This window comes from Battus philenor, unplaced genomic scaffold, assembly GCF_028537555.1.
Source record: "Battus philenor isolate CCGP_79_NKW_IND1 unplaced genomic scaffold, ilBatPhil1.0.hap1 SCAF_2, whole genome shotgun sequence".
NCBI classification, from domain to species: domain Eukaryota; kingdom Metazoa; phylum Arthropoda; class Insecta; order Lepidoptera; family Papilionidae; genus Battus; species Battus philenor.
The window spans coordinates 10326447-10354412 of NW_027181682.1; the positions used below are offsets into that span (position 1 = coordinate 10326447).

A 27966-nucleotide genomic window follows, 5' to 3' on the forward strand; every position below is an offset into this window, starting at 1 on the left:
TTAACAAGGCCAAACGTCTTGCTTGTGGGTGGACGAACTTTGTTACTCCTGCTGGGACGTGGTTTCCACTCCAAAACCTTAAGGCGTAAGCGGCTTAAGCTTGATTGTTAACTTAATTTTTTAATAAAAAAATGTAGTACTTTAGTATGGGTACCATAGGTGCCTTGTTTATTTCGCATATAAGCCTCTAAGTAAAAGACGGAGTGGAACGATAGAAGGCTAATGACGAATAGGCACCGCAAGCGGGTGAGTTGGAGATTGTGACAGGTCACCGCGGGCCCGTGTCGAGTCGCCGATTGCGGCAGTGAGTGTGCGGCGACTCCGACGACCGCACTGCGCGCACAATGCGCATCGAAAACGCACAAACGCGAGTGCCCTTTACTTACTGGAACATTGTGAAGTGACACATTATATAGGATTTCATTTTTACATCTCTATCTACGGACGGTAAGAAAATTTTTATTTTTTTTTAGAAATTTTGACCTTTAGTTTGACAAGGCTGTAGTACGTAATCACATGCGAAAGCATGCAAGAGTAATCGCTATTGTTATTAATTTGAATGTGTTTTCTAAACACATATACAAGTGTGTTGTAAAAGCGTGGTTACTTCACACTAATTTTCCTTAAAGTGCATACATAGGTAATGTATACTAATCTATAACGAATTTTTAAAAATATGTCTAAAATAGTTTACGTTTTCGAAAGTTCAGGTCTGTATCACGAGAATTTATAATATCCAATTGTTAAGTAGGTTGAAAAAGAAACGAAAAAACGTGAGAAATTTCGTGAACATATTTTTGCATTTCTGTCGATAACATAAATAGGTATTGCAACAAACAAAAGTGAATGTAGGCGGTACAGGAGAGATACGCTCAAGGCACAAGTTGCTGTAGCACTTAATTTTTAAACATTTTCACAAGGTAAATGTAAAACTAATGCTTATAAAATTTAATACACGTTATTTACAATTAAAATATGGTTGACCTTCCTCTAAATTTTGTAAAAGGTCGTTTTAAATAACCTTTCAATTTGTAGATGTATTTCCATATATAATTAGCAAAATTATTTTTAAACATTACTGTATTCACCAAATATTGTTAAACTTTTTACGTGCATCATTACCTAATGACAATTAATTGAAGTACGCATAAACTTAACTGTATAGTTGCGCTAAATTGAATCTTGTGAATAGTTAATTGCTAAACTGGTTAAACTAATTTATCGAACTCCAAATTAACAGACCAGTTATGATCTAAAATTTGTAAAAATGTTTACCGTATGTTAAAAAAGAAAGAATGTGTATTGATATTTACACGTAACAAAACAGAAATGAACGGTATTGCAGAGGTAGGCTTAAGACCTCGCACACATCCGGTTCCGTCAGAGGGTCGTTCTCACTTGTACCAAGATTAATTGTATTACTTCCGTAGGAGTAATTGATGTAATTTTATATAAATGCTTAAGTAGTTATTAACTGATATTGTTATTTAATTTTTATATAATTTATTACAATATGAGGAAGATGCCAACTTATTTCTTTGTTCAGAAAACAAGTATATTGTAAACAATCAAATGATTCACTCATACATGCTAACATTTGTAAGCAATAGTAGCTTTTCCTTACTTATTTCATCAATATCCGTAGACAACTAGATTGGTGAATGGTATAAAATAATTATTGCATGATGATTAATAAGGGAAAAATGTAAAGTCTATTTAAAATGAGTCACCTCATGTTGTAACTCGTCTGGGTCTAAGCAGTCGCTATGTTCTCTATAAAAGACTTCAACGCATGCTATGCACGGGTTAGTAATAAATAAAAAAAACTTTAGAATCTATAATAATACTATCTATAAGGTTACTTCTGAAGACCGATTAACTTCTGAATAACAGATCATTAAAATTCAAAAAAAATCATTTACAGAAATCATTTATTGTAGTTAATTAAACAAAAATAATTAATTATGTGAAAACTGACGCATAACACGAGTGGTTTGTTGCCAAATGGTAAAACATTAGCGATTATGAAATTTTTATAGTAGAAAGCTTATTTATAAATAGTTATAACTTTTATATGGTTATAACATCTATAAGATTGATTCATAAAAATGTTCGTAACAAGTTTTACATTGACATTTGAATAAATGCCCAGAGTTTCATATCAATGATTTATCAATTATCTCAACAGTTAAAAAATGCTTGTTTAAAGGTTTAAGGTATAGACATACCAGAGTTGTTTTTCATATAAAAAACAAAGTTTTAACAAAATTTCTATGTCTAATCGAAACAAAACAACACTTTTTATTACTTCAATCAGATAATATAAATAAATAAAAAATTAAGTTAAGTAAGATGTAAAAATTTCATATTAGTGTATTACTTAAAAATGATTTTTATAGAGCGTGTCTTTGTTAAGTATGGAGGTACAATCTCAGCTAAACACTGACGTTCAGAGGCCCACTTTCTCTTTTATTTTGTACTCATTTTCTAGTGAGTTCACTTGACTGTGTATTGATGGCGTAATAATATTTCAATTGTAGTTACATTATTTATATTACAGAGTACGATTTTGATTTACTTCAGTTATCAGTATTTTTTTACATGCACTCCTTAATATAGTCTTGAATATTTTGGTCAGAAATATACAAAACAAATAATCTTTCTACAAGAATTGCAATTTATTTATTAATTGATGAAAATCGATCCTCACCAGAATTGTTTTTTATATAACAAAGCCTAAGAGTAAAAAGGTACCTCCATATTTTTTTCTTTAATATTTACCTATTAAACACTTAAAACGCAAATCCGGCTCTAGAAACTTCTTAAATATGGCGGTCATTGACATACACTCATTTAGGAAAGCAATACATAAGCCGATTTAGTTTACGATTTCCTTTTTTTTAATGTAAAATAACATCCTTAATTTAACAAACAGTTTTTACAATCACTAATAGTAACAATGTTTTTTTTTCGTACATGGAATGTTTATCGCGAAATTGAAAATAATACATTAACTGCCGAAATAAATGTTTTTGGAACAGTAATACATCAAGTGTTTCCTATGCGGAATGTTAAAAGTCATGAAAGTAGAAGAAACTGGAAAGAATATAGTTTTACGTGTTTAGGATGCTGATAAGCTTTAAAGTATTTTTTTCCTTTTAAAAATTCATAACGTGTCAAAAATATGCATTAAACTATAAAAAATTTCCTTCTCCGTGTTTAATATCATTTAATAACTTTAATAAATATTAATATTATAAAACATTAAAATACAATGTTTTTTATAATTCTAATATTTAATTTTTTTGTAAGCAAGTTCAAAAAGATTCACACAATATTAATTACGAATAAAGGTATGAAAACTACCACTTCTTGACTCATTTTTACGTCTATGGACATTCGCATCTTTCTACTATAAAATATAAAGAAACGCTATTTCCAATATAGCCAAGTTATAGTAATATAATAAGTATTGCTCAAATTTCAGACGCGATGCATGCAACTTAATTCATCACAAAAAGATAGAACCTCAATACATTTAGATTTTTATAAAGAGTGCACTGATCTAAGTCAAGGAGACGAATATGCATCAGGATAAATAAGGTAGTACATATTCATAGCGCAAGAACCAGTGGGAGCTAGACCCTTTATTAATCTGCAAAATCGGCCAGGTTCACACCGCATGCTCAGGGATATACGATAGGCACTTATGAGGCATTATGTATTTATCAGATAATATGTTTTGTGTTCTGGGTGGTACTTGGAATTGTCTGAAGCAATATCCTTAAATAGTAAGAGCAAAATCTATAACAAAATAACATTTTTATTCATGTAGATACTTTTGGATCGTCAATGAAATGTAACATAGTACCTAAAGTTATAATTAATTAAAGTTCAGGTACCCCCTCTTTCACTGACATTCTTTGTCACTATGTGAATGAAATGTATTTCGGTTGTTCATCATCATCGTTATAGTGAAAGAACGTTTACTTTTGACATAAAGCTCGCTCACAAAATTTTAAAAGGACCGGTTGGAAGCAATCTGAATGCATCCATTTCCAACAATCTTAACAAAGTTATCTGTTCACCTTGTGGGGTGGAATTCCTATGCTGCGTTTGCTGATCCGTGTTTTCTATTCCAGAAGCTAAAGTTCCTAGTCGCTATTAAAATTAAGCTTAGTTATGATACGAAAGTATATTGTTATATAATAATGATTAATCGTTTCTTTGATATCTGTAAACGGTTTAAACTTCAGATTAAGTATAATAATCGAAGGTTAGGCGAAATCAAGACACTAAGTAAAGATCTGATTATAATTCCGAGGTTTAAAGCGGAAGCCGAAGGGTCCGAGGCCGTCGTCCGCTCCTCCCCGCGACACGCATGCTATACATGATATGTTTGACATCTAACCGGTATTGGAATTAATGTCACAAAAACTGAATTAAATACAAATTAATATAAGATACTTAATAATATTTTAATTAAAGAAAACATGTCAGCAGGGCATATTTTCTAAATATTTGATTGTACATACAAGATGATTGGTTATGGGTGTAAAAGTTTTAAAGGAGTGAACATGTAGCTCATTTGTCAATATAAAGATTATTCTATTGAAATGCGATAGACCGAGAATTTCTGCACAAACAGAGTAAACGATAATTGACTTTGAATCGAAGCAATCGGAGTTTTAAAAAAAAATTCTAACTATGTTATCATTACTGAATAAATTTATATTTAAATGGGATATATTGACTCCTTTAAACCTTACACTTTTAACCAATCTATTTTTATTATATTATAATTTTTTGAATATGAAATCGTTCAGCGTTGAACTGATTGTTTATACCAATGTTAAATAATTTAAAATAAATTTCGGTAAGTTTTATTTATTTTATCGTTACCTATTACATTTTAGGGCAACAAGAAAATGAATTCACTAAACGACATTAAATGCTATTTATGGGACAGTCTAAGTTAGGTTAATCCAAAAGGAACCGAGAAAATATTTTATATGGACTTGGTTCACATTTTATGGCTTATTAGTTACTCAGAAGTGTTCCGTTAAGTTTATTAAAGGCATTTTGCACTTAGTACTGGATTAAAGAATGTAAGGCAGCGTTGCGCAGTGGAGGTAGAGTAGTAAGAGGTCGGGGGGAGAGAGGGGAGCCTCCAGCTGACGGCCGTCAACAGTGAAAGTAAGACCAAGCCACTTTGTACTAAAGCCGAGGCGTTGGCTCTAGATTTAAACCCTTACGCAAACATGTTAGTTATATTGAACACTGTTATGTATAACAGTTACAAGACATGCAAAATTGTATACATTGTTTTTGTTAAACGTAGCGTAAGCGAGAATATCTAGCCTTAAAAAAAAAATAATAAAATCAGAGTAGAGTTTTTTACAAATGTAGAACCAAGATGATACCTGACTTTTTATATAAACTGTTACGACGATTATTGTCAGCAAGGAAACGATTGACCATAATAAAAACTTATATACACGTAATTCATTGGAAATAATATGAAACATGGGTTTTTATTTAAAGAATATTAATTGCTGTAACATTTTTGTTACGCGCATCATATTTATTCGTTCAAACATTACGAATATATGACACCACGTTTTTGACATTTTGATAGATTAAATATCCATCCATTTGCATTTAATATGTGAATAGAATATTTTATCTAAAAACATATGTATACAAAAATTAATTTGGAGTGAATACTTTGAACACAAGAATAAAGTGGCGAATAACTTATTCTCATATGTCCATATATATAACAGTACAAGATAGATCCAATTCAACGCACGATTGTTGTATCTTATATCGAATTACGCGGCAACCCTGTGTATGGTCCGCCTCAGACACAAGTCGCTGACCTTGCGGACATCGACGCCACACAGCCCTATACGCTTCTGCCAAACTCTATCTTAGATTACGACAAATATAATTTCTTACACTGTTCTTATAACAAAACATTTCAAACTAAAAACTTCACCAATAATTTTATCCACATGGCTTGACATATAAATCATATTATCATAGTATCAATAGTAAATAATGTTTTTAATAACATTAATTATTTTAGGCTTAATACTATGTAGTATTAATAACCTTTTTATACCTAAAAGACAAGAAAAACAGGTGTTCAATGTAAACCTACAGAAAAACTTAATTTATTTTATGTTACATCTCTGGTTCAACATCTTTGTAAATTATAATTTGTATTTTCTTTTTGCAATTGTAATTTCGTTAAAGCATTATGTTTGTTGGAGTTAAAATTAATAACGATAGTGTAAACATTGTGAAGATAGCAAGATAGATAAGTTTAAAGGTTTGATTTATTGTAAATTTCTTTATTGTAAAATTGCAAAGGGATGAACGACCTGCAGGGTCGAGGGAATGAAAGGAATGTGAATGCATGTGTTTGCAATGATTCACTGGATGTAAAGAAAGTTAAATAAACATAAAATTCTTTTTAACCACTGATTGAAAAGAAACAGTTATTACTTTACAAGAAATACATTTAATAAAATTTATTTTTACTCATATTTTATAAAAATTAAAAATATTATTTAATTAAAATGTATAATAAAAGTAAATAGTTTTGCTTGAGTTAATAAATGTCTACTTTAATATTTTGATAATTATTTTATAGACTTAAGTAATCGACATTTATATCAATTTTAGGTATAAACTGTTATTATAAAACTGTAAGTGAAATTAAATCATTTCGTTTCTTTTCTTATGCTTATCTATTTATATTACAATTATTGTTTTTGGCAAATTCTATTATACCGCCGCACTATTATTGGCAGACTGTATCACTGAAAACATCTTTTGTAGTTTTGGTATAAAATAGCGTATTAAGGTAATACTTTTAATATACGTATACAGGGTGGATGGTTAAGGGTGGAAAAGTTTTAAGGGAGTGAATGTTTAGCTCACTTGCTGTCGAGTAATGTATCGTACACTCTATCCAAAAATAAATGTGGTGTCAAACATAATACAACATAGTAAGAAAAGGTATTCTGATAATTTGGTTCCTACAAATTTAAAATAATGAATCTATTATCTGTCCCTGCAGACTTTATACAGCCAGAATTTATTAGCCTGTCGCATTCAACAGAAAATGTAATTATTGTAGTAATAATTTCATACAGGATCATAGGAAATAAGAGTAAACGCTTGACAAATGAAGCGTATTATTCTTTTAAAGCTTTGACACCTATAACTTAACATGTTGTATAGTAGTAGTTTTAATTCCAATAATGTGAAGTATGTTAATATGCATAAATTAAGTTTTTTTTTTCAGAATTAGTCCAAAATGGCGACATCGGGAGGGAAATCGCGACGAGAGGAGGGGAGTGACAATTCTGACGACGAACTTACCCCTTTGGCTAATGAAATTTATGGAGGCAGGTACGTATTTTTTAATTTAATTGCACTATTTAATTATATATTAATAATAAAAATTTTAAACTAACAATGCCTTATTAATATCGTAGTTAAAAAAATCGTATTTATTGTATTTATAACACAAATGATACATGTTCAAATATGTGTTTTTTATTTTATGATGGCCCAGTACACATAAAGCTTTGTTTAGTGTACTGCTATGCATATTAAAAGAGTGTTGAAAGCGAACACAAAGTTTCGTTACAATGTTTGTGCAAATAATTAAAAACTTCGGTGCAAAACATGGGGCACATTTTCATAAAGTCGTGATATTCAAAACAACAGATGAATTAGTGTGCAGCTTAGAGGTCGATTCGCTGTTGCCCGCTCACAACGGCCCGGAACCCGCTCAAATGCCAAGGTTGTCAACTCTGACGACACAACTTTCGATCGATCGAGTGCGCCACATTTTTGCGCCCCACTTCGTCTTTAAGACCCAAGTCTTACAACAATATTATAAAAAAAAAACTTCTATACTCAAACTAAACAAATATTAAAAGGTTTCAATAAACAATTGTTGAAGCTTGTGAGTTTAAGGTGGCAATCATACTGACTTTTTTGTAATTTTTTTGCATTCTCGAAGATTTCATTCAAGAAAAAACGCAAATATATAAGAGATATATATAAGAGGATAAAAGAGTATGCACTCTACTTTTATATTATTATTTTTAGTTCAACATGTTCGTTCAAGAAACGCTATTCGATACCTACAAAATACAAAGCGCCACAGGGTCAAACGTGACCTGAATAAAAGACTTCAACGCGTTTGACCTGTCTCTTTATTGCTATCTTTGTCTATTTTAAATAATAACAGTTTTTAAGCATTTAAAAATAAATCATTGTTTATTTTTAGGAAAGAGTTAGTTTAAAAACTTTATTATTAAACTTATTTCATTCCATATCAATTTAAGGAATTTCTACAGCCTGGTTTGGTAATACTCGTATGTACTACGTAGTAGTATGGTCATTGACCGTTGTACGGTGGGTTATTTTCGAATGACGAATTTAAACTAAAGCTTAAAGGAATGATGGCCACGACATTAACAAAAGAATACATATTAATTGATAATAATATTTTAAATATATAACTAAACAGAAAAGCCTAATTGTGTAATGTTTTGAGCAAATTTGTAATTATTTATGGCTAGTAATATAAAATGTTACATTCTAAAAATTGCAAGCTAGAAATCGATTGTACAAGGGTTGTCGTAACTTTTTGTAAACATGTAAACCTGTGTGCTGTATTTTTTAAAAATATATTGCTTTTATCAGCCTGTGTGATATTATTTACAAATTCTGGCTATAGGCGTCGAGTGCGTGATATTTAGAAAGCTACGTTTTTTTAAAATCTCCTTAGAAATTTATTCCAATAATATTATATAACATACATTATTTTTTATATTGTTATTATAGTCACATATATATGTACGAAAAAAATTACTACAGGTCTTAAAACTAAGGCATAAAATAATTACAAATATGCATTACATTTTTACATAAATTACGTGCAACCTCAGAGTTATCCTAACTGAATCTATAAGTACATTTAAAATAAAGATAATAAAACAATAATAAAACCAGAATTAATAAATAACAGAAACAGGGACAGAATAGTCTGCGGAACAATACAAGTAGCATAAAAGAATTCCGATAATTCTTATTGCGATAATATACATAAGTTAATTTATTCTACTTTATTGCAAACGTTCTGCAATTTACGATATACATTCATGATTTTTACATATAAATGTAATGTATCAACATTACTCAATAATTACATTTTTTATTAGTTTTGCTTTCTTTTTCTTGTAATTAAGGGAAATCATACCCCTTAATTTAAAAAGATTTTTCTCATAACGTAAATATTCGACTAAGTTACTTCAAACTTCAAAAAATAATATTACTATTAAAAGCCATTCATGCGTTATTAAATTTTAATTGTTACATATTTTTTTTAATATAATTAATTATAATAAAAATCATAATTGTATATATCTTTGGAATGCATATTAATTAATGGTTGTTCTACATTCGCTCTCAGTGGTTTTTGAACAACAAGCTTACCCTTATATATTTGAGCTCTTACATATTTTACATGTTTACTAATAGTTTATCATCATTATTGCCCTAATTTTTTGGAAAATATTTCTGGTGAATTGATTCTATTTAATATTATCTAATGAGACTTGACTTTTGATGCCGAATAGTAATTCAAAGAATTCAAATATGCTATAGCAAATATGAAAGATTATTATTCAACTTCTGTCCGCTGGCCGACAATACCGAGCCATCAATGAGTGCGGTAGTCAACTAACGACTCCGCTTCCCCGCAGTAGTCGCGCGAACGCACTTTTCGCTGTCCTCCATCCAAACTCAACGATGAGTTATTGATCGTTTTTGAGGATATAATCTCTTTCAAATTAGCTTTCGTGGACAAATTTCCGCTAACAACTATTTCATGTTTCATCAAGAATTTTATGTGTTATTTGTGATGTTAAAGTGATGAGTATGAGTGAAAAAGATTGTAAAAATTATTACCAGAAACATGAATTGGGAGAGGCAATATACAATGCTAATAATAACAATTCAATTTATAGTAATGGTACCTTACATTACTGTAGCATTTACAGGTAACGGTATGATTTAGACATAAACAACAAAAATGTAATTTAAATTTATCGCAGTTAAAATAACAAAAACTTTTTTAAAACATTTATTAGCAATAGAATTTAGTTTCATAATGTTGATAATTAAATTGGGTCCCAAATTATTTTAAAGAAGCTTTCGGAAAGTAAAATGGAAACAACCAAAGTTATTTTTTTTAAATGAAGCTGTCAAAATATTTTTTAAAGCTATCAAATATTATAACGATAATTTCATAACTTTCTAACGCGCGAATTGGTGGCGAGCACTGCGTGAATTTTAATTAGCATACTGCATAACTGTCGTAGTCCATAATAAAATGTAACATAACCTTTTCGTTCAGTACTACGGAATAAAGAACGAATATTTATAATCATTGTGATATGTACGGTTTTATTTAAAGTATAAATCCAAAATCCATCGCAAAAAATCGCTTAAATCAAAATATATTTTTTAAATTTAGACTGTGTTTTATTCTCATATAATAATTTAATTTCATAACGCTGCTTTTCATTTTTATCTAAACGTTTTTAAATAACAGGTTACCAAACAAACTAACCAGAGAAGTCCAGTTAAGACTTCTTCTTGCCCGATTGTTGTAGATGATATACTAAATAACTTTTACAGTTATTTAATGTCGCAATTACGCAAGGATATTAGTTACTTATTAAGTAAACAATTACTAGTACTTATTTATATTGACGTTTATTAAGTCCACTCTACCTTAGTTTTTAAATAAACAAATAAATAATTTGGACACAAAATTAATATTTCAAAAGAGAAATAGATTGTTCTTTTATAATGCATAACATTTATAGTATGACGTTTCCCATGATATGTCCATGACTTCTCATAGGTAAAACTGTACATAAAAAATACACCAATAATTTTAAAACCTGCACTTTTTACTGGTTGCAATTGTTTGTTTAGCATATATTCATTTATCATTTAATTCATTGATTAACAATTGTCGCAAAAATTTATTCGGATGGAAGGATTTATCATAATTGTCTACATACGTACTGTAGCATGAATTTCTCTGTAACATACGTGAAAGTTGTTTTTCTCGCATCGCCGCTTTGTGCTATTTCCTCCGTAAGAACATGCTCATAACTTAGTTGTTTAAATTTGCCATTATAATTTATATCGGTGACATATATTCTATAATTTTATTCAAATTTTATAAAAAATAACAAAATACCCGGATCAAAATTTAAGTAATGTTTTTTTTTTTAATTAATAATACAAGTAGTTATAGTTAATCTTTTATATATATATATATATATATATATTTATTTATATATATATATATATATATATATATATAATCATCTTGTCATCAACATCATTACAGCCGTAGTGACCCCATGACGGATATAGGTCTCCACCACAGATATAATCGAGTCATGAAATATAACATAAGTAAGACCCAAAGCCATCCCAGTAAAGAAAGAAGGTTACAAATAATATATTTTTTAACATCCCTTCCAATAATTATTAACCGCAATGCAACAATCATTGTTATTGTTATGATATGTAGAATTACATTTATATTCCAAATTCTCCTAATCCGGTGAAATAATAGTCCGACCTGAGACTTGTGGTGGGACCATGAAACTTTGTAAATCTGTAAATTTTTAATAGCAAAAATCCTAGTTTTTCTTCTATGCCAGAAGTTTAAATGTCTCTATTAGTATCTAGTAGTAATTAGATTTTTCGACTAATTTCTTGTCGAAATAACAATAGCTTATTTATTTATTTTTTGTTCACGCTTTATGGGGGTGTCAGAACAATTAACATATTTTGATAGAAGCTAGAATCAGATTGATCACCCCCTATAATAGCATCATTCAAGTTAAAGCTACGTGGATTCCAAATAAGCCCTGGTCTAGTTTAACGTCAAATAACATTAAATGCTAACTTAATTATTACTTCTTAAATAATCTAACAAATGACGAAATTAAACGCATATAACAATGACTCCTAATGCCATTACAGAGACGTCCTCTTTTAACAAATTCAATGCTTACATTTTTAATTATTTCATTTTGGTTTTTATTATGTCCAACTTCAAACTCGGGTGTTTTTTATGTCATCTCCTAACACGATTGTAACTATATATCAAAGATAAATAAAAAACAAAAATTTCAAATAATTACTGTTATTGTTTAAAAAGTTCTAATTCTATTTAAATGCTTTCAGTCAAAGAACAGTACACGAGACGAAAGGATGGGACGTCTTCAGGGAGTTCCCACCGAAGCAGGACAGTATATCTATGGAAACGCAGAAATGGCTGGAGTTCACAGTTCGATTGCTCAAAATCTTGGCCTACGCTGTCACCTTCATTGTAGTTCTTGCCTCCGGAGTTACCGCCAAAGGCACCGTGCTATTTATGACTTCTCAATTGAAAAAAGATAGGCGAATTGCGTATTGTAATAGAAATTTAGGTATGTAATATATTTTATCAAATTATTTTTGCTTGTTGGTAATAAATATATCCTTACAGCATCTGTTATCAAATTATATATATAAATATATTATATTGTGAGATCATAACTTTTTGAAAAAGTTAACATTATTTTTAAGTTTAATATTTGATGAAACTATTAATAGCTCTGAATATAATTAAAATGTATAAAATAGCAAAATTTCATTCTATTATAAAACCTCAGAATTTCCTTAAAGCGTTATTGAAATTTTTTAAAATTAGAATCAATCCGTTTTGATTGAAAATTTCCGTCGTCCATAAAAAAATGACTATCATAACATAAAAACAACGTCCACTGCTGGACATTGGTCTTTTCCATAAATTCCCACCGGGCCTGTGGAAAGCGGCCTGCATCCAGCAATCAAATCTTCAGATTTATATCCGAAAAAAATCTTAATTATCTATGCGTAGATTACAATTTTGTTTCTAGGAATATAAAGTTTATTTCTCTTATAAAACAGGTCATATTTTATTGTATAATAATAGATAATCTTGTAATTACAGGTAGAGATAAGCAGTTTATAGTAAGTTTGCCGGATGAAGAGCGAGTCGCATGGATGTGGGCGGTTTTTGCAGCTTTTGCCATTCCGGAAATAGGAACATTTATACGCTCTGTGAGAATATGTTTTTTCAAATCATCCAAAAAGCCTTCACCAGCTCAATTTATAGTGGTATGTAGATTATATCTTTGTATTTATTCTAAGATTTATTAACTTATATGGTATAAAGGTAAATAAATAGTTGGTGTAATTACATAAATTCCATTCTGAATAATATTAAACATGTAAAATAATACTAGCCAAGTTTCATACCTGTAAGAGCGATAGTTTAAAAATACGTATTATTTTAATGAACGCTCTGAATTTGATGAAATTTTTCCTTGTTGGCCCTCTGCTCGGTGAATTTCAAGTCTAAGCCTTAAGGGCTTATAGATTTCGTAATGAGTCAGTGCATAGATTGTAATCTCTCATGTTTATATTATATATATATATATATATATCGGCTTTTCCCCTATATATATATAGGTATATATATATATATGAGGGGAAAAGCCGACGTAGTAATTTTTAAGTGAGTGATGTAAGTTTCGTTGACATCACTATGATAAATTTACAACATAGCTTCGGAGAATTTCGCTGACAGCGTAACAACGTCTTGAAAGATCCTACAACTCTCTCTTGTGCCGTCTGCGTATTGTTATTTTATTTATACTACCATCGTACGTATTCGTTCGCCCACAATAATTACTTAACAATTAAGCGTTTACAAAATATGTGTCTACAAAAATCAATTTTTGACTATTACGCGAATTTACAGCGTTATTGCGTCGATAAGCATACACGTTTATTTACAATTTTTCAGGTATTTCTAGCGGAATCACTACAAACGATTGGAATGGGAATTTTATTTTACATAGTGCTGCCGGAGTTAGATGTAGTCAAAGGAGCTATGCTTACAAACTGCCTGTGCGTAATACCGGCCATCCTCGGTTTGCTCTCACGTAGCTCCCGGGACTCGAAACGATTTGTGAAAGTAATAGTGGACATGGCTGCCATAGTCGCGCAAGTCACCGGTTTTATTGTGTGGCCGCTTTCGGAGAACAAACCAGTGCTGTGGCTAATTCCGATTTCATCTATATGCATATCATTAGGATGGTGGGAGAATTACGTAACAAGACAGAGCCCTATTGGTAAGACATATTGAGATCTAATATCCCAGATTTTTTTTTCATTTAAAACACATACGATCGATCCAGCCAGAGTATGGAAATGAGTACAATTTCAAGATGGCGATGGGACCGCAGCGTTTATGACGATTTTAAATGAAAAGTCAAAATATGCACTCGTAAATACTCATTTTTTTTTAAAAAAAGGAAAAAAGAAAGGAGGATGCACAAACTTCCTTAGATATAAGCTATCCACGAAGAGTTCGTTGAACACTGTTTAAACATTATTGTTATACCAGTCAGCAAATGCGAATGTTTTAAAATAACTTTATAGAGCTTTTTAATTGTAATTTATAATAATGTTAAAATAGATATTTATTCAAAAATTACAAAGATTCATTTGATAACAACAGATGAATGGTTAATAAACATAAATAATTTAAAAACATTGATAACTCGTTGAGGTTTTTCTTTTAGTTGTTATAATCAAAACTGAAGCGAAATAATTTATATTTTTTAATTTCAGGTATAATAAAAATTTTGGGGAGACTAAAAGAAGAATTAAATGCTTCGCGTTATTACACCTACCGCTTTATGTCTATCTGGAAAATACTACTGTTTTTATTGTGTATTCTCTTCTGTATATGGTTAGATGGAGACGAACCTGCAATGTTCTTTCAACTATTTAATTCTGGTTTTGGTCCACATAATATCGTAGTTGAAGAGGTAGGTTTCGCAAACATAATTAAAAGAGTTACCATCATCATTTGAGGTCTAGAGCGTGCACTTCGTGACATAGGTTTTTTTCCATAGATTTCCACTAAGACTGCCTGTTCATGCTCTCTACTTCGGTATCTTAAGGCTCTTGTGGCCATCTGTGTCATGCATTGTTAATATTTATTTCTTAGTTTGTTAATGACATACTTGCGCCTCAGATATCTTTGAATCGTTGTATTAAATATCTATCATATTATTAAACTTTATAAACAATTACAGATACAAATTCAATTGGGTGGAACCGTGATACCCGATTTAGTAAATGCAACATTAACAGGAGATTCAGTTGAAGTATCCGCAGTGTACAAGTCCGCTTTCTACGTCATGCTTATCCAGATGTTCGCTGCATATTTCTGCTACATATTTGGAAAGTTTGCCTGTAAAATCCTTATACAGGGATTCAGTTATGCATTCCCGATTAATTTAGTTATACCGCTAGTAGTCAACTTTTTGATAGCTGCGTGTGGTTTAAGAAATGGAGATAATTGCTTCTTCCATGGGACTGTTCCAGATTATCTTTTCTTCGAAAGTCCTCCGGGTACGTGTTATAATTTATATATTATTTTACGGATAATCAAACAAATAGATATATGAATAATATAATTATTATATGAATAATTTATATTTACAGTATTTTCATTAAGCGACTTTATCACACGACAAATGGCATGGGTATGGCTTCTTTGGTTACTATCTCAAACTTGGATCACCATACATATATGGACTCCAAAAGCTGAACGTCTTGCTTCAACGGAAAAATTGTTCGTTCTTCCAATGTATAACGGCTTACTTATAGATCAAAGCATGGCACTTAATAGAAAGAGAGATGATCACAAAGACGTCAAAACTGAGGTAAGTAAGTGACGACAACATTTTTAAGCTCCTCAATAATTGTGAATTAACTTTTGAATCGTATTAATTTATAGGATCTTGCTGAAATAGAAAAAGAAAAAGGCGATGAATATTATGAAACTATATCAGTACATACTGATAATACCGGATCATCCCCAAGAACTATAAAATCATCTGATCAGATTACTAGAATTTACGCTTGTGCTACTATGTGGCATGAAACAAAAGATGAAATGATGGAATTCTTAAAGTCTATTCTTCGGTTAGATGAAGATCAATGTGCACGACGAGTTGCACAAAAATATTTACGTGTAGTGGATCCCGACTACTATGAATTTGAGAGTAAGAGATTTTTTTATTTGTAAATGAATCCCGCAAAATATTTATAAAAATATTTATCAATACAATTATCTTTCAGCTCATATTTTCTTGGATGACGCCTTTGAAATATCAGACCACAGTGATGACGATTCACAAGTAAACAGATTCGTCAAACTTCTTGTGGACACTATCGATGAAGCTGCTTCGAACGTACATCAAACGAATATTCGCATTCGACCACCCAAGAGGTATCCAGCACCGTATGGAGGTCGGTTAACTTGGGTGTTACCAGGCAAAACAAAAATGATTTGTCACTTAAAAGATAAAGCTAAAATTCGTCACAGGAAACGATGGTCTCAGGTAGGATCTATTATAACACTGGTTCTCTGAACGAAATAGTCAAAGATGAAAAAATAATAGAATTATTTCTTATAACAGGTTATGTACATGTACTATCTTTTGGGACATCGTCTAATGGAACTTCCGATACCGGTGGACCGAAAAGAAGTCATGGCCGAAAACACATTCTTGTTGACATTGGACGGAGACATTGATTTCCAGCCTCACGCCGTACGTTTGCTAATTGATTTGATGAAAAAAAACAAAAATCTAGGAGCTGCTTGTGGTCGCATTCATCCAGTTGGATCCGGTAAGAAACAAGTCATCATTAATAAACAGTAAATACAAATGCAAATAGCAATATCATACAATATTTTTTGTAGTTACTTATGTCTTTAGTTTCTTGAGTTCGTTCACTGAAAGCTATGTCCTGAAAAGCAGATATAGATGTGTATATTATCTGTTATTTCCCTTAGCCTTTCTAGCAAGCTTGTATTATAATAAAAAGTTTTGTTTAGTATTATTATTATAAAATAATACTTCTTATTTTTCCTGTTACCTTTTCCATTTATATCTCCTTTAATTCCATTTTCTTCCCGTTTTTTCCGGTGATTTCGAAAAAATATTTATGAATATTGTTCAAGTAGAAATTATCTCCAAAAATTTGATCAGTCTCCTGAGTTCTGTAGATAAATAAGTATATGCCTTTTACAGAAGTCAGGGTATGATTATAACGGTACGTGTTTAAATTAATGTTAAAATATTTTACTCATATTAAATTTTTTCATAAGGTGTATATATTTTACAGGTCCTATGGTGTGGTACCAAATGTTCGAATACGCTATCGGTCATTGGCTTCAAAAGGCTACAGAACATATGATTGGTTGCGTACTTTGTAGTCCGGGTTGTTTCTCACTTTTCAGAGGAAAGGCTCTTATGGATGATAACGTTATGAAAAAATACACTTTGAGATCTGACGAAGCTCGGCATTACGTACAATACGATCAAGGTAAATATAAAATTACAGGGGACGCCAAGTTCTTTGATAGTCGGTGGCTTGGATTTGAAAATTTTTCCAAACCTTATTTAATTCATTCAAACGTATTTTAAATTATGCACAAAAGGTGTTAAAATGAGCAGAAATTATGTTTTTAAAAAATATAAATAAAAGTACAAAGTATGTGTACTGTTAATAAAAAATTAAACCCATTTATTTTACTTAACATGATATTTCTTTAGAAATCTGGTGAATAATTATTTGTTATCGGTAATTTAAAAGTAATGACACAAAAATTAAAAATAAACTCATTTATTGGGAGCCTCAAATAATGAACTCACCCTCTTTGTGGCCCGCGCTGCTTTTGTGGGTGTTATTTCATAAAATGGATTCTTAATAATTATTGTCATGCCCAAAAATATTTTGACCAAAGTTTATACTTATTAAACTAGAGTTTGAATGTATGCATTTATTTTCATGAAGGCCCGCTCAATACCCTTCGAAAAATCCGTTCTTAGCTGACCTTTACTATGGGAAAGGAATATTCTTACCAGAATTAAAACCTGAAACGGTATTTTTTGAACTGTTAGGAGTTCAAGAATAGTGTATTGTTTCAATACAAAGGTGAAAATTTCTTATATAGGTTGTTTATATAAATAAAAAACTAAATAACATTTTTCTGTTTTAATAGGCGAAGATCGATGGTTGTGCACACTACTTTTGCAACGAGGTTACCGTGTAGAATACTCAGCCGCTTCAGACGCTTACACTCACTGTCCAGAAGGATTCAGTGAGTTTTATAATCAACGTCGTCGTTGGGTACCGTCAACCATTGCTAACATTATGGACTTGCTTGTTGATTATAAACATACGATAAAAATTAACGACAACATTTCGACGCCATATATCGCATACCAGGTAATGATTACTCGAAGAATTGGACCTTGATGTAATTGTCTTGATAATAATTCATTTTACAGTTATACATGTATTCATTAATTTTTAAAATATATTCTTTGTCTGTTTTCAACATGGTACATACGTAGTTTTTACTAGATAAGGCAGCTTTGTATAACTCATTTAATTTAACATTTTTAAACGGTAAATAAAAGAATCCTCTATCTTACTGGAATTTTTTGTTTCGAGGTTATAAAAAAAAATTATTCAGCTCAAGGTTATAAGATATAATTAATACACGGCAATGTTTACAGATGATGTTGATGGGCGGTACGATTCTTGGCCCTGGAACTATATTCCTTATGTTGGTGGGTGCCTTCGTCGCAGCTTTTCGAATTGATAATTGGACCTCTTTCGAGTATAATTTGTACCCCATTGCGATATTTATGTTCGTTTGCTTTACAATGAAATCCGAAATTCAGGTAATATGAAAAACAAAACAGTTATCTTTATTAGCAACATTAATTTCTTTAAAGTGAGATGTTTTCCATTAATGATTTTTAAAATTAAAAACATAAAGACAAAATATTTATTTCAGTTATTGGTGGCACAAATATTGTCAACAGCGTACGCGATGATTATGATGGCAGTAATCGTTGGTACGGCTCTTCAGTTAGGCGAGGACGGTATCGGATCACCATCTGCTATATTCTTGATTTCCTTATCAAGTTCATTCTTCATAGCAGCATGTTTACATCCTCAAGAGTTTTGGTGTATTGTACCCGGTATCATTTATTTGCTGTCTATACCTTCTATGTACTTGCTTTTGATTTTATATTCTATCATCAATTTAAACGTTGTCTCCTGGGGGACGCGAGAGGTGCAAGTGAAAAAAACGAAAAAGGTAAAGTATATTTCTTCTTTAAAGTTTTTAGTTGCGTAGTTCCTAATAAGGTTTACTTTCACTGATAAAAATGATAACCCATTGTAGGAAATAGAACAAGAGAAAAAAGAAGCAGAAGAAGCAAAGAAAAACGCAAAACAAAAATCTTTGCTAGGATTCCTTCAAGGTGTTAATAGCAATGAAGAAGAAGGTTCAATAGAATTTTCTTTTGCCGGATTATTTAAGTGTTTATTATGTACACATCCAAAAGGAAATGAAGAAAAAGTTCAACTATTACATATTGCGTCAACGCTTGAAAAGTTGGAAAAGAAGTTAGATACAATTGAGAGGTATTATTCTACTATCTTATAAACTTTAAAATACACATATCAACTCAAACTTAAAAAAAGTTTAGATTTTGAGTGAGTGTAAAAATAATAACTATATTTTATTTCGAGGAAGAATATTATTAAAAAACTAATGAATTTAATATCCCTTATCTCGGTGCACCACTTGGCTTAGTCCTCTTTTAGTGATTTCCATTGTAGTCTCTGTGCTACTCTGCACCACATGCCAATTGTTACTTTGAAATCATCGATTTCCTCCGCTGTCTTCGTCGCTTTTTAAGACCGTCTCTTAAATACCAATGAATCAATACTTACTGATTTTTTTCTGACCACCTCTATATCTGCTTTTATATTTGGCTCAGTACATTTTATATTAGTTTGTAATTTTTTTGTCAGATAACAGTTTTTATCTTGTCGCTTACATCCAAAAATACTTCGTGAAATACTATTAGCGTTTCATAAGTCAGTACAATTATCAAAACCATTCCTATTTTTGTACAGAACTGTCGATCCGCATGGTTTAAATAGAGGAAGAAAATTATCAATTGGACCGAGAGGAAGTAATGCCGGAGACCATCAACTCGATGCTTTAGCGGAAGGTCCAGAAGAAGACAACGATTTAAGTTCTGATGCAGATACAATGTCAACGGCACCTAGAGTAATAACTAAAATCATATTTATTTTTAATGTTTCCCGAGAGTGTTTTGTATAAGTCGATGCAATAATAACACTCGTTGCTTTCAGGAAAGGAGGGATGATTTAATAAATCCATATTGGATCGAGGATCCAGAATTGAAGAAAGGCGAGGTTGACTTTTTAAGTCAATCTGAAACACAGTTTTGGAAAGATCTTATCGACAAATATTTATATCCTATTGACGCAAACAAAGAGGAAGAGGTAAGCTTAAATTTTCATGAAAGCTATATTAAATATGTTTTTATTTAGCTAATCAAACGTGTATTTTTTGAAAGGATCGAGGTAAGTTTTTGAGTACATATATGTAAACTTAACAATCACACTTTCAGGTATTGATATTTGTTTAAAAATTATAGAACTGAATATGCATGCACAAAAAAGCTTATGATATAAAAGTAAAAATTTGCTACAACAGTTTCAAAGAATTTGCTACTGAATTTTATACACTTTTTATCTTCCCACAATTTTAGGCCCGTATATCCAGAGACCTGAAAGAATTGAGAGACTCTTCTGTGTTTTCATTCTTTATGATCAATGCTCTTTTTGTTCTCATTGTATTTTTGCTACAACTGAACAAGGACAACCTTCATTTTAAGTGGCCTTTTGGAGTTAAAACTAATATAACATATGATGAGGTGTCACAAGAGGTAACGTGAGAATGCACTTCGTGGCAATCAGTTTTCAACGGTGACTGAGGACGATAAAGGATATATAGAATAATTAAAAAAACAACAGAGAGTCCCTTTAAATAAAAAGCGAGCCTATACCCAGTCAACTTTGAAAGCTGATGCGATTAATTTTTTCTGTCTTATGTAATTTTACAGGCACGAATTGCACGTGACTTGATAGAGCTTCGTAATAAGTCAGTTTTTGCATTTGTTATGTTCAATGCTTTATTCATATTGATAGTATTCTTATTACAACTGAACAAAGATCAACTCCACGTGATTTGGCCTTTGGGAGTAAAGACAAACATTACGTACATCGAGGATACAGGCGAGGTATAGCCAAATATTACCCAAATGTGTGTCACTTCACAAGTCTAACGACCTTCTTCTAACCGGTCTGTTTTGGGATGGCACCAGCATGGATGTCCCAGTTTTTTCTTCACCAAGAACTAAACAACTATGGCGAATACGGTTCTACACATAATCTAATTTTAAGCCCTAGACCCTGGCCTTGAAAATTCCTTCCTTTTACAGTTTTTACTGCGATAAGGGTAGAATAAAACTGTTTCTGTGTGAAATAATAATAGTTTAGATTTTTTACCTACAATGTTTGCACTGTACCCAATACCCCGAGGAGTTGTTTTTCTGTCTATTAAGGTGGCGGATTTTTCTATTAAAAAAGGTCAAATGGTTATTTATTTTCCGTGTACATATCTTTAATAAAAAGAACGTGGTGACTTGTTTAACATTACTATTTTTAATTTTTCCTTGATTGGTTAATATAAATAACGAATAAATTGGTTATTGTTATGAAATTTTCTAATTTTATAGTAAATTTTGTACCGCACTTAATTTTTTGTGTCCATTAATTAATATTCATATTTACAGAATAAACAAAACTCAGCATTTGTCAATAATGATTTTTTTTTCATTTTACCACGTTCTGGAATCAAAAAACCATTTTCAATTGCTGTAATTGTTATCATGGAAAATGGCTACTTTAACGCAATTATTTTCGAATGCTTGTTTATTTTACGACGAACAATTGTAAGAATGATAATAATATTCTAATGTGGAATTTTAGGTGCTCATCTCAAAAGAGTATCTGCAATTGGAGCCAATTGGCTTAGTTTTCGTATTCTTCTTTGCCTTGATCTTAGTAATTCAATTTACTGCTATGTTGTTCCATCGATTCGGAACAATATCTCACATATTGGCTTCTACCGAATTAAATTGGTTCTGTACTAAGAAGGTATGATATTAATATCTTTTTTTCCATATCAATTATATCTGTTATAATATAGATTCTATAGGTTCTTCTTTATTTTCTAGTCTGAAGATCTATCTCAAGATGCTCTTTTGGACAAAAATGCAATAGCAATAGTAAAAGATTTACAAAAACTGAATGGGCTGGATGATGAGTACGATAACGATTCGGGATCTGGTCCGCAAAATGTTGGTCGAAGAAAAACTATTCACAATTTGGAAAAAGCACGCCAAAAGAAGCGAAATATAGGAACGCTAGATGTCGCTTTCAAGAAACGCTTCTTCAACATGAACGCCAATGAAGGACCAGGTAGGTGCATATGATTTCCGATGGCTTCAATTCTTTTTATAATTTATAAATATGTATCCATTAATTAATAATGAAATGAATAATTTTTAAATTAATGTAATAAATCACATTAATTTAAAAATCAACAATATTTGTTAACACTAAAATTAAGTTAAAGAATAAGGTACGGTGTGGAAGATATCACAAAGAAAACCCGTTCGAGTTTGTTCTGGACACTTATCAAATTAGAACGCGCTTGGAACCTTTGTATTCATAAGTTGAGGGACGTCATTATAAACTCAATCTAGTTCTTGTTCCTATCGAGATCTCGCTTTCGTCCCATGTCATAAACAAGTGGTCACAGCAGTGGCGTAGCTATGGTATTTGGGGCCTGGGGTAGATTGGGGCTTGGTGCCCCCCCCCCCCCCCTAAAGAGTCTAAATAATTTCAAAATTCAGAACAGAATGTAGTTAATATATATATTTTTTGGTTCAAAATAATAATAAATGTATATAAAATAACATGAGATCTTAATAAAATTTATTGGGAAAATTTAAAAACGAACATTCCTCGGTTTTTTGCCTGCAAAGTCATTAATCACATTTTCAAAATCAATAGTGTCGACTAGTTTGAAACACAGATATGTGTTTTTGTGATTTAGGGCCCTTTTAAAAAACACTTTATGTGTTTTGCGAATGAAAGGTTTAAACACTGTATATTATAATTTATCATATTATTTAACAACTTTTTTAGCAAAAATTAGTATAATTCGATATTCTTTTTATGTTATTTACTTTAAACTATGGTTTTCTTTTAACATTTCATTATTCATCATTCAAAAAAAAAAACAATTCAAAAAAATAACGAGTATTTTCAACTTTGGTGCCCCCCCTGCTTGTGGTGCCCCGCTCGCCACCCCCTAGCTACGCCACTGGGTCACAGTAAATGACCCTTAGTGGATAATAATAAAAATACATAAATAAAATACTCATTGACGTTTCATCCCATAGTGGTCTACTAAAAAGCATAGGCCTCCTCCATAAATATCTATGAGCGATATACCATAATCGTAGCAGCATTATAATAAATTATGTTATTCAGAGGACGCTGCTACCAATCCTCATGAAGCTTGTGGCAATCCTTTATAATGATTGCACAATACTTAATCATGATGAATTTTATAACAATAAATAATAGACAACTTTATAATCTTAAATATACCAACAAATTATTCTACGATATTGATTTTCAAATATGTTTCAGGTACACCGGTTTTAAATCGCAAGATGACTTTACGTAGAGAAACATTAAAGGCTTTAGAGACAAGGCGCAACTCCGTAATGGCTGAACGAAGAAAATCACAGATGCAAACACTTGGAGCTAACAACGAATATGGTGTAACTGGCATGGTATTGTCTTTTAGATTAAATTTCCTTACATTTTACTACTTTGTAAGTTATAATTATTTGATCAATATTTATGGGTATTACAGTTAAATAATAATCATGGTTTGGGTCCCCGGCATCGTACGTCAACCGCAAACATATCAGTCAAAGACGTTTTTGCCGAACCCAATGGAGGACAAGTTAATCGAGGATATGAAACATCACTAGGCGACGACGAAGATATCAACTCTATGAGACTTCAACCAAGACAGAATCAAGTCACTTTCCAGGGTAGATATTGAAAAAAGGTCGAAATTGCGTCATAAAAAGTTGCCAAATTAAGAAACGATAATAATGAAAATTATTTAGATTAAGCATTTGTAGATACTCATTTTGTATTCCTATATATAAAAGATTCCTGATTTTCTGAAGTCGCAAGAATTAACTTTTGACATACCAATATTGTTTGTGATATATTATACAAATTGACATACTATATTGAATCCAAGATATCATCAGCGAATCTTTTAGTTTTACTCAATATTATAAGATTTTTGTATATTTTGACACTGCCAATTATTTTAATGATATACATTCATTACAATATTTATATGAAATAAATATCATAAAACAAATGTGTTTTCAAATTATTAAAATATAGCACCTAGTGGCATTATTACGAAAACTAATGGTTCATAACTATGAATTTTAAGTCTCAAACTAATGTCAAATAGTTATTACAATATGTAGTGACTTTAATTCACACAAAATATGTGATTTATTCTATAAAGTACAAAACATGCACTAGTTTGGACTGCAGTTGTATTGACTTGTCTCAATACCATAGTATCTGTAATTATAAAACATTTAAGCACATTGAAATTAGAATTTATTTCCAGTTTTTAGAAATGTAGGATTTTTTTTCTTTCTCTTATCACTATGAAAATATTTCAATGTGTAGAGAAACCACAGTGAAGTAAAATGCTTAATTTAATTTTCATCTCATTATTAGATATCAAATTAAAAAAAGGACAGTACCTTTACTTGAACACCTTTATTTATATTGACAATGCCATTATACTTAATATGTAATTATTATTACTGACAAAGATAAAATCTGAGAAAAGGTGATGTCTTTTTTTTCTGGTTTTAGCTTTTAATGGCATAACAGGTATGTTGTAACATTCTAGATTTATAACACAATTTTGTATGAAAAAAAATTTCAACAAACTTGTTTAATTTTCCAAGAAAGAAACAAATTCTGTAAGTTTGAATAACTGGTCTTCACTGGAGGTGTGTAGTGGAGCAGGTTGAACTGGCGGCAGTGGTTTTATTGTTACACCATCCTCACTAAGTTCCCACTTGCGATCATTGCAAATCTGAATAACTGCTTCATTGGTAAGCCCCGTCATAGACACTACAGTATCAAGTGAGATAGTACTATATGAGCGCCCAATTAAATTGAAGGCTCTTTCTCGTACTCTTTCTGCAAGTAAAGAACCAAGTTTCTTATGATACAATATTGAAGAAAAAAGGAAGATATAGTTGAGACAAATGTTATATATCTATAAAAAATTCATATAAGAAATTAGAAATGTTCCTCAAGAATTTTAGAAAACAAATTATGGATAAACTAATATTTCTTACATAAATTTCTTCATCATACATTAGGTTGATAAATAATTAATTTACCTTCTAATGCTCTGATGATATTGGCTATTGGTTCAGTCCAATTGTAAGCTGTCAGTGCTTGGTATGTTCCAGCAAGATCCTTTTTCCATAGCTTTTGACCAATAACCCATATAGCGGCTATTTCCGGATTACTGCTTACAATATTCTGAGGTATCCTCTTCCATAAAAACTTAGCATTGCACCTATAATTGAAAAACAATTCTATTATGTGTAAGCCTAATCAAAAAATTATATATTGGTACACTCAGAAACACCTAATATTTTTTTAACTTAAAACATTTGTTTAAGTTTTCATTAATATGAATATCTGATATATTAGTTTGTTATTTCTTTGGGCATACAGTTTTATTTTATATTTTTATGCCAAGTTGTTACACCACTATAAAATTATACTTAAATCGGCATATCTTGTGGTGGTCTGAACTTTTGGGTTATAATTTGTCATATAAAATTCAATTACCTGACAAATTTGAGCAAGTTCTTTAAAATAACCTTTCAAAGAAAATTTATAAATGCTTGGTTATCCAATTTCTTTTTAATGACATAAAATAAAAGCTATATAACAAGAACAGGTGAAATAATGCTGTGTGTGAGTCTAATGCAGCTTATCATATACCATGGAAAAAACTTCCCTATTCCATAACTTGGCATGGAAAATGATTAACATGAAAACAATTATTACTTCAAATTCAAAAACATGAATTTAAAGAACTTATTCTAGTAAACATGCAATGAACACAAATTAAATTATTAAAAGAATGGAATCATGATAATAGCTTAGAAATGTATAATAATGTGAAAGTAATGGGCTCAAAGCCACACTAATATTTGTTCTCCAGAAGCCTACAACCTTGGCTTGAGGCAATTAATTACTTCTCTATTTCTAATATACTAGGGCCACATTATGCCAAAAGAATTGGATACTTTAAATATTCTTGTTCGGTGGATCAGATGAAAGCCAATAAGGAATGACCTCTGTCTGTTTGTGCATAATGCTTTAGTAATAGAGAAATAGAGTAACACACTAAAAAAAACTATGCAATGTTCCAAGTTTAAAACTGCGTTATTGAAACTACACATAACAATATCCCCTTCATGTTGTATTCTTTTCCAAATTGTAAGAAGCACAAGTGTTAAAAGATAACAAATGTTTTGCTACAACAAATGTAATGAAATGTTATTTAAAATATTATTGCCAGAAAGAATAGAATATTTAATGGTAGAATCAATAATTAAAGCATGATTTTTCTTTATAAATTGTACAGTTATCTTTTCCAGCTAATTAGCCTTCAAACAGTACCCAAACATCGATCATCCATTGACTAGCAGATAATGTTGTTGTTTTAACTGCATATGCACCATAAATTATATAGATAATACTTACAAATCATTTTGGTATAAATATATGGCTAATAATTGAGCATATGTTGAAGGAGAAGCAATTCCATTGGGCGCCTAAAACAAATAAATAATTTGTTTAAAATGCATTGAAACAGTGACGGTAGAGATGAAAATTGTGAACTAGGTTATTTAGTAAATATATTTACTTCTAACTCTTGTTTCTCTAGTTCACCGCATAATTTATCGAAGTTGGTAATCATATTAAAATGCTATTCTCTATGATCAGATTTAACTTTTTCAAAAAACTAACGTTTCAGTGCACTGTTTTGTTTTTCGTTAATACATCTGTCACTGTCATCTGTGAAAAAAAAAATTAAAATTTGTTAATGGTAAATGGTTTGGATACAAGGTATTTACTCAAAAGTGATTTTGAATTTTTTTAAGTTTATCAATAACAAATTTTTGTTTATATGATAAAATAACCGATTTACTTCTATATTAAATTGTTCTTTTTATTAGGTTAAAAGTTGAATTTTAAAATTATGAAAACTATTTAACCCTTTTGTCACTTAACCAATATTATTAAATCCGAAAGTTTATATTTTTTTCAGAGACCTGGTCGAAAGAAAACAACGGTTCTAGTTTTTTTTACAAAATCTGTTCTATTCTATCTATATTTAGCACAGCCAGGTATTTGTTGTATTCAAAACGTTTTTATTTGCTTACAAAATGAGAACTTAATATTTATGGGTAAAACAATTTTAGTGAAAAACTTATAATTTTAGTAAATTTATCCTTTATTTATCAAACAATTTAAAGAGTTTTATGCGGCTAAAATAATGAATATTGTTATAACGTGTGAATCACATTTCACATTACTGCAAAATCTTGCACTGTAGTGAATTCAAGGTGAACTCTATTCATACAACAGGATTTTTAAAAGACGAATGAAGGACAT

The 27966-nt window shown here is 30.6% G+C and overlaps 2 protein-coding genes across 3 annotated transcripts; one reads left to right on the forward strand and one right to left on the reverse strand.

The window, feature by feature from the left end:
- Positions 1 to 319: 319 nt before the first annotated feature.
- On the forward strand, positions 320 to 24544 carry kkv (hyaluronan synthase-like protein kkv). Of its 2 annotated transcripts, none has more exons than XM_068764726.1 (23): positions 320 to 447; positions 7319 to 7425; positions 12307 to 12551; positions 13097 to 13263; positions 13955 to 14282; positions 14785 to 14984; positions 15255 to 15573; positions 15667 to 15887; positions 15962 to 16229; positions 16306 to 16568; positions 16647 to 16857; positions 17356 to 17556; positions 18236 to 18462; positions 18756 to 18923; positions 19040 to 19345; positions 19433 to 19674; positions 20173 to 20329; positions 20416 to 20568; positions 20838 to 21014; positions 22120 to 22287; positions 22368 to 22611; positions 23854 to 23999; positions 24083 to 24544. In XM_068764726.1, the coding sequence occupies exons 2-23, from the start codon at positions 7331 to 7333 to the stop codon at positions 24275 to 24277; spliced, it is 4701 nt and encodes a 1566-aa protein (XP_068620827.1). In that variant the 5' UTR covers positions 320 to 447; positions 7319 to 7330; the 3' UTR covers positions 24278 to 24544. The 2 variants fall into 2 exon arrangements, with proteins under 2 accessions (XP_068620827.1, XP_068620828.1); XM_068764727.1 differs by lacking the exon at positions 20838 to 21014 and adding an exon at positions 21192 to 21368.
- A 466-nt stretch (positions 24545 to 25010) lies between these two features.
- On the reverse strand, positions 25011 to 27352 carry CSN8 (COP9 signalosome subunit 8). The gene is made up of 4 exons (XM_068765367.1): positions 27215 to 27352; positions 27052 to 27122; positions 25668 to 25849; positions 25011 to 25461 (listed from the first exon to the last, which is right to left on the reverse strand). Exons 1-4 carry the CDS (start codon positions 27266 to 27268, stop codon positions 25211 to 25213), a joined length of 558 nt encoding a protein of 185 aa, XP_068621468.1. The 5' UTR covers positions 27269 to 27352; the 3' UTR covers positions 25011 to 25210.
- Positions 27353 to 27966: the final 614 nt, after the last annotated feature.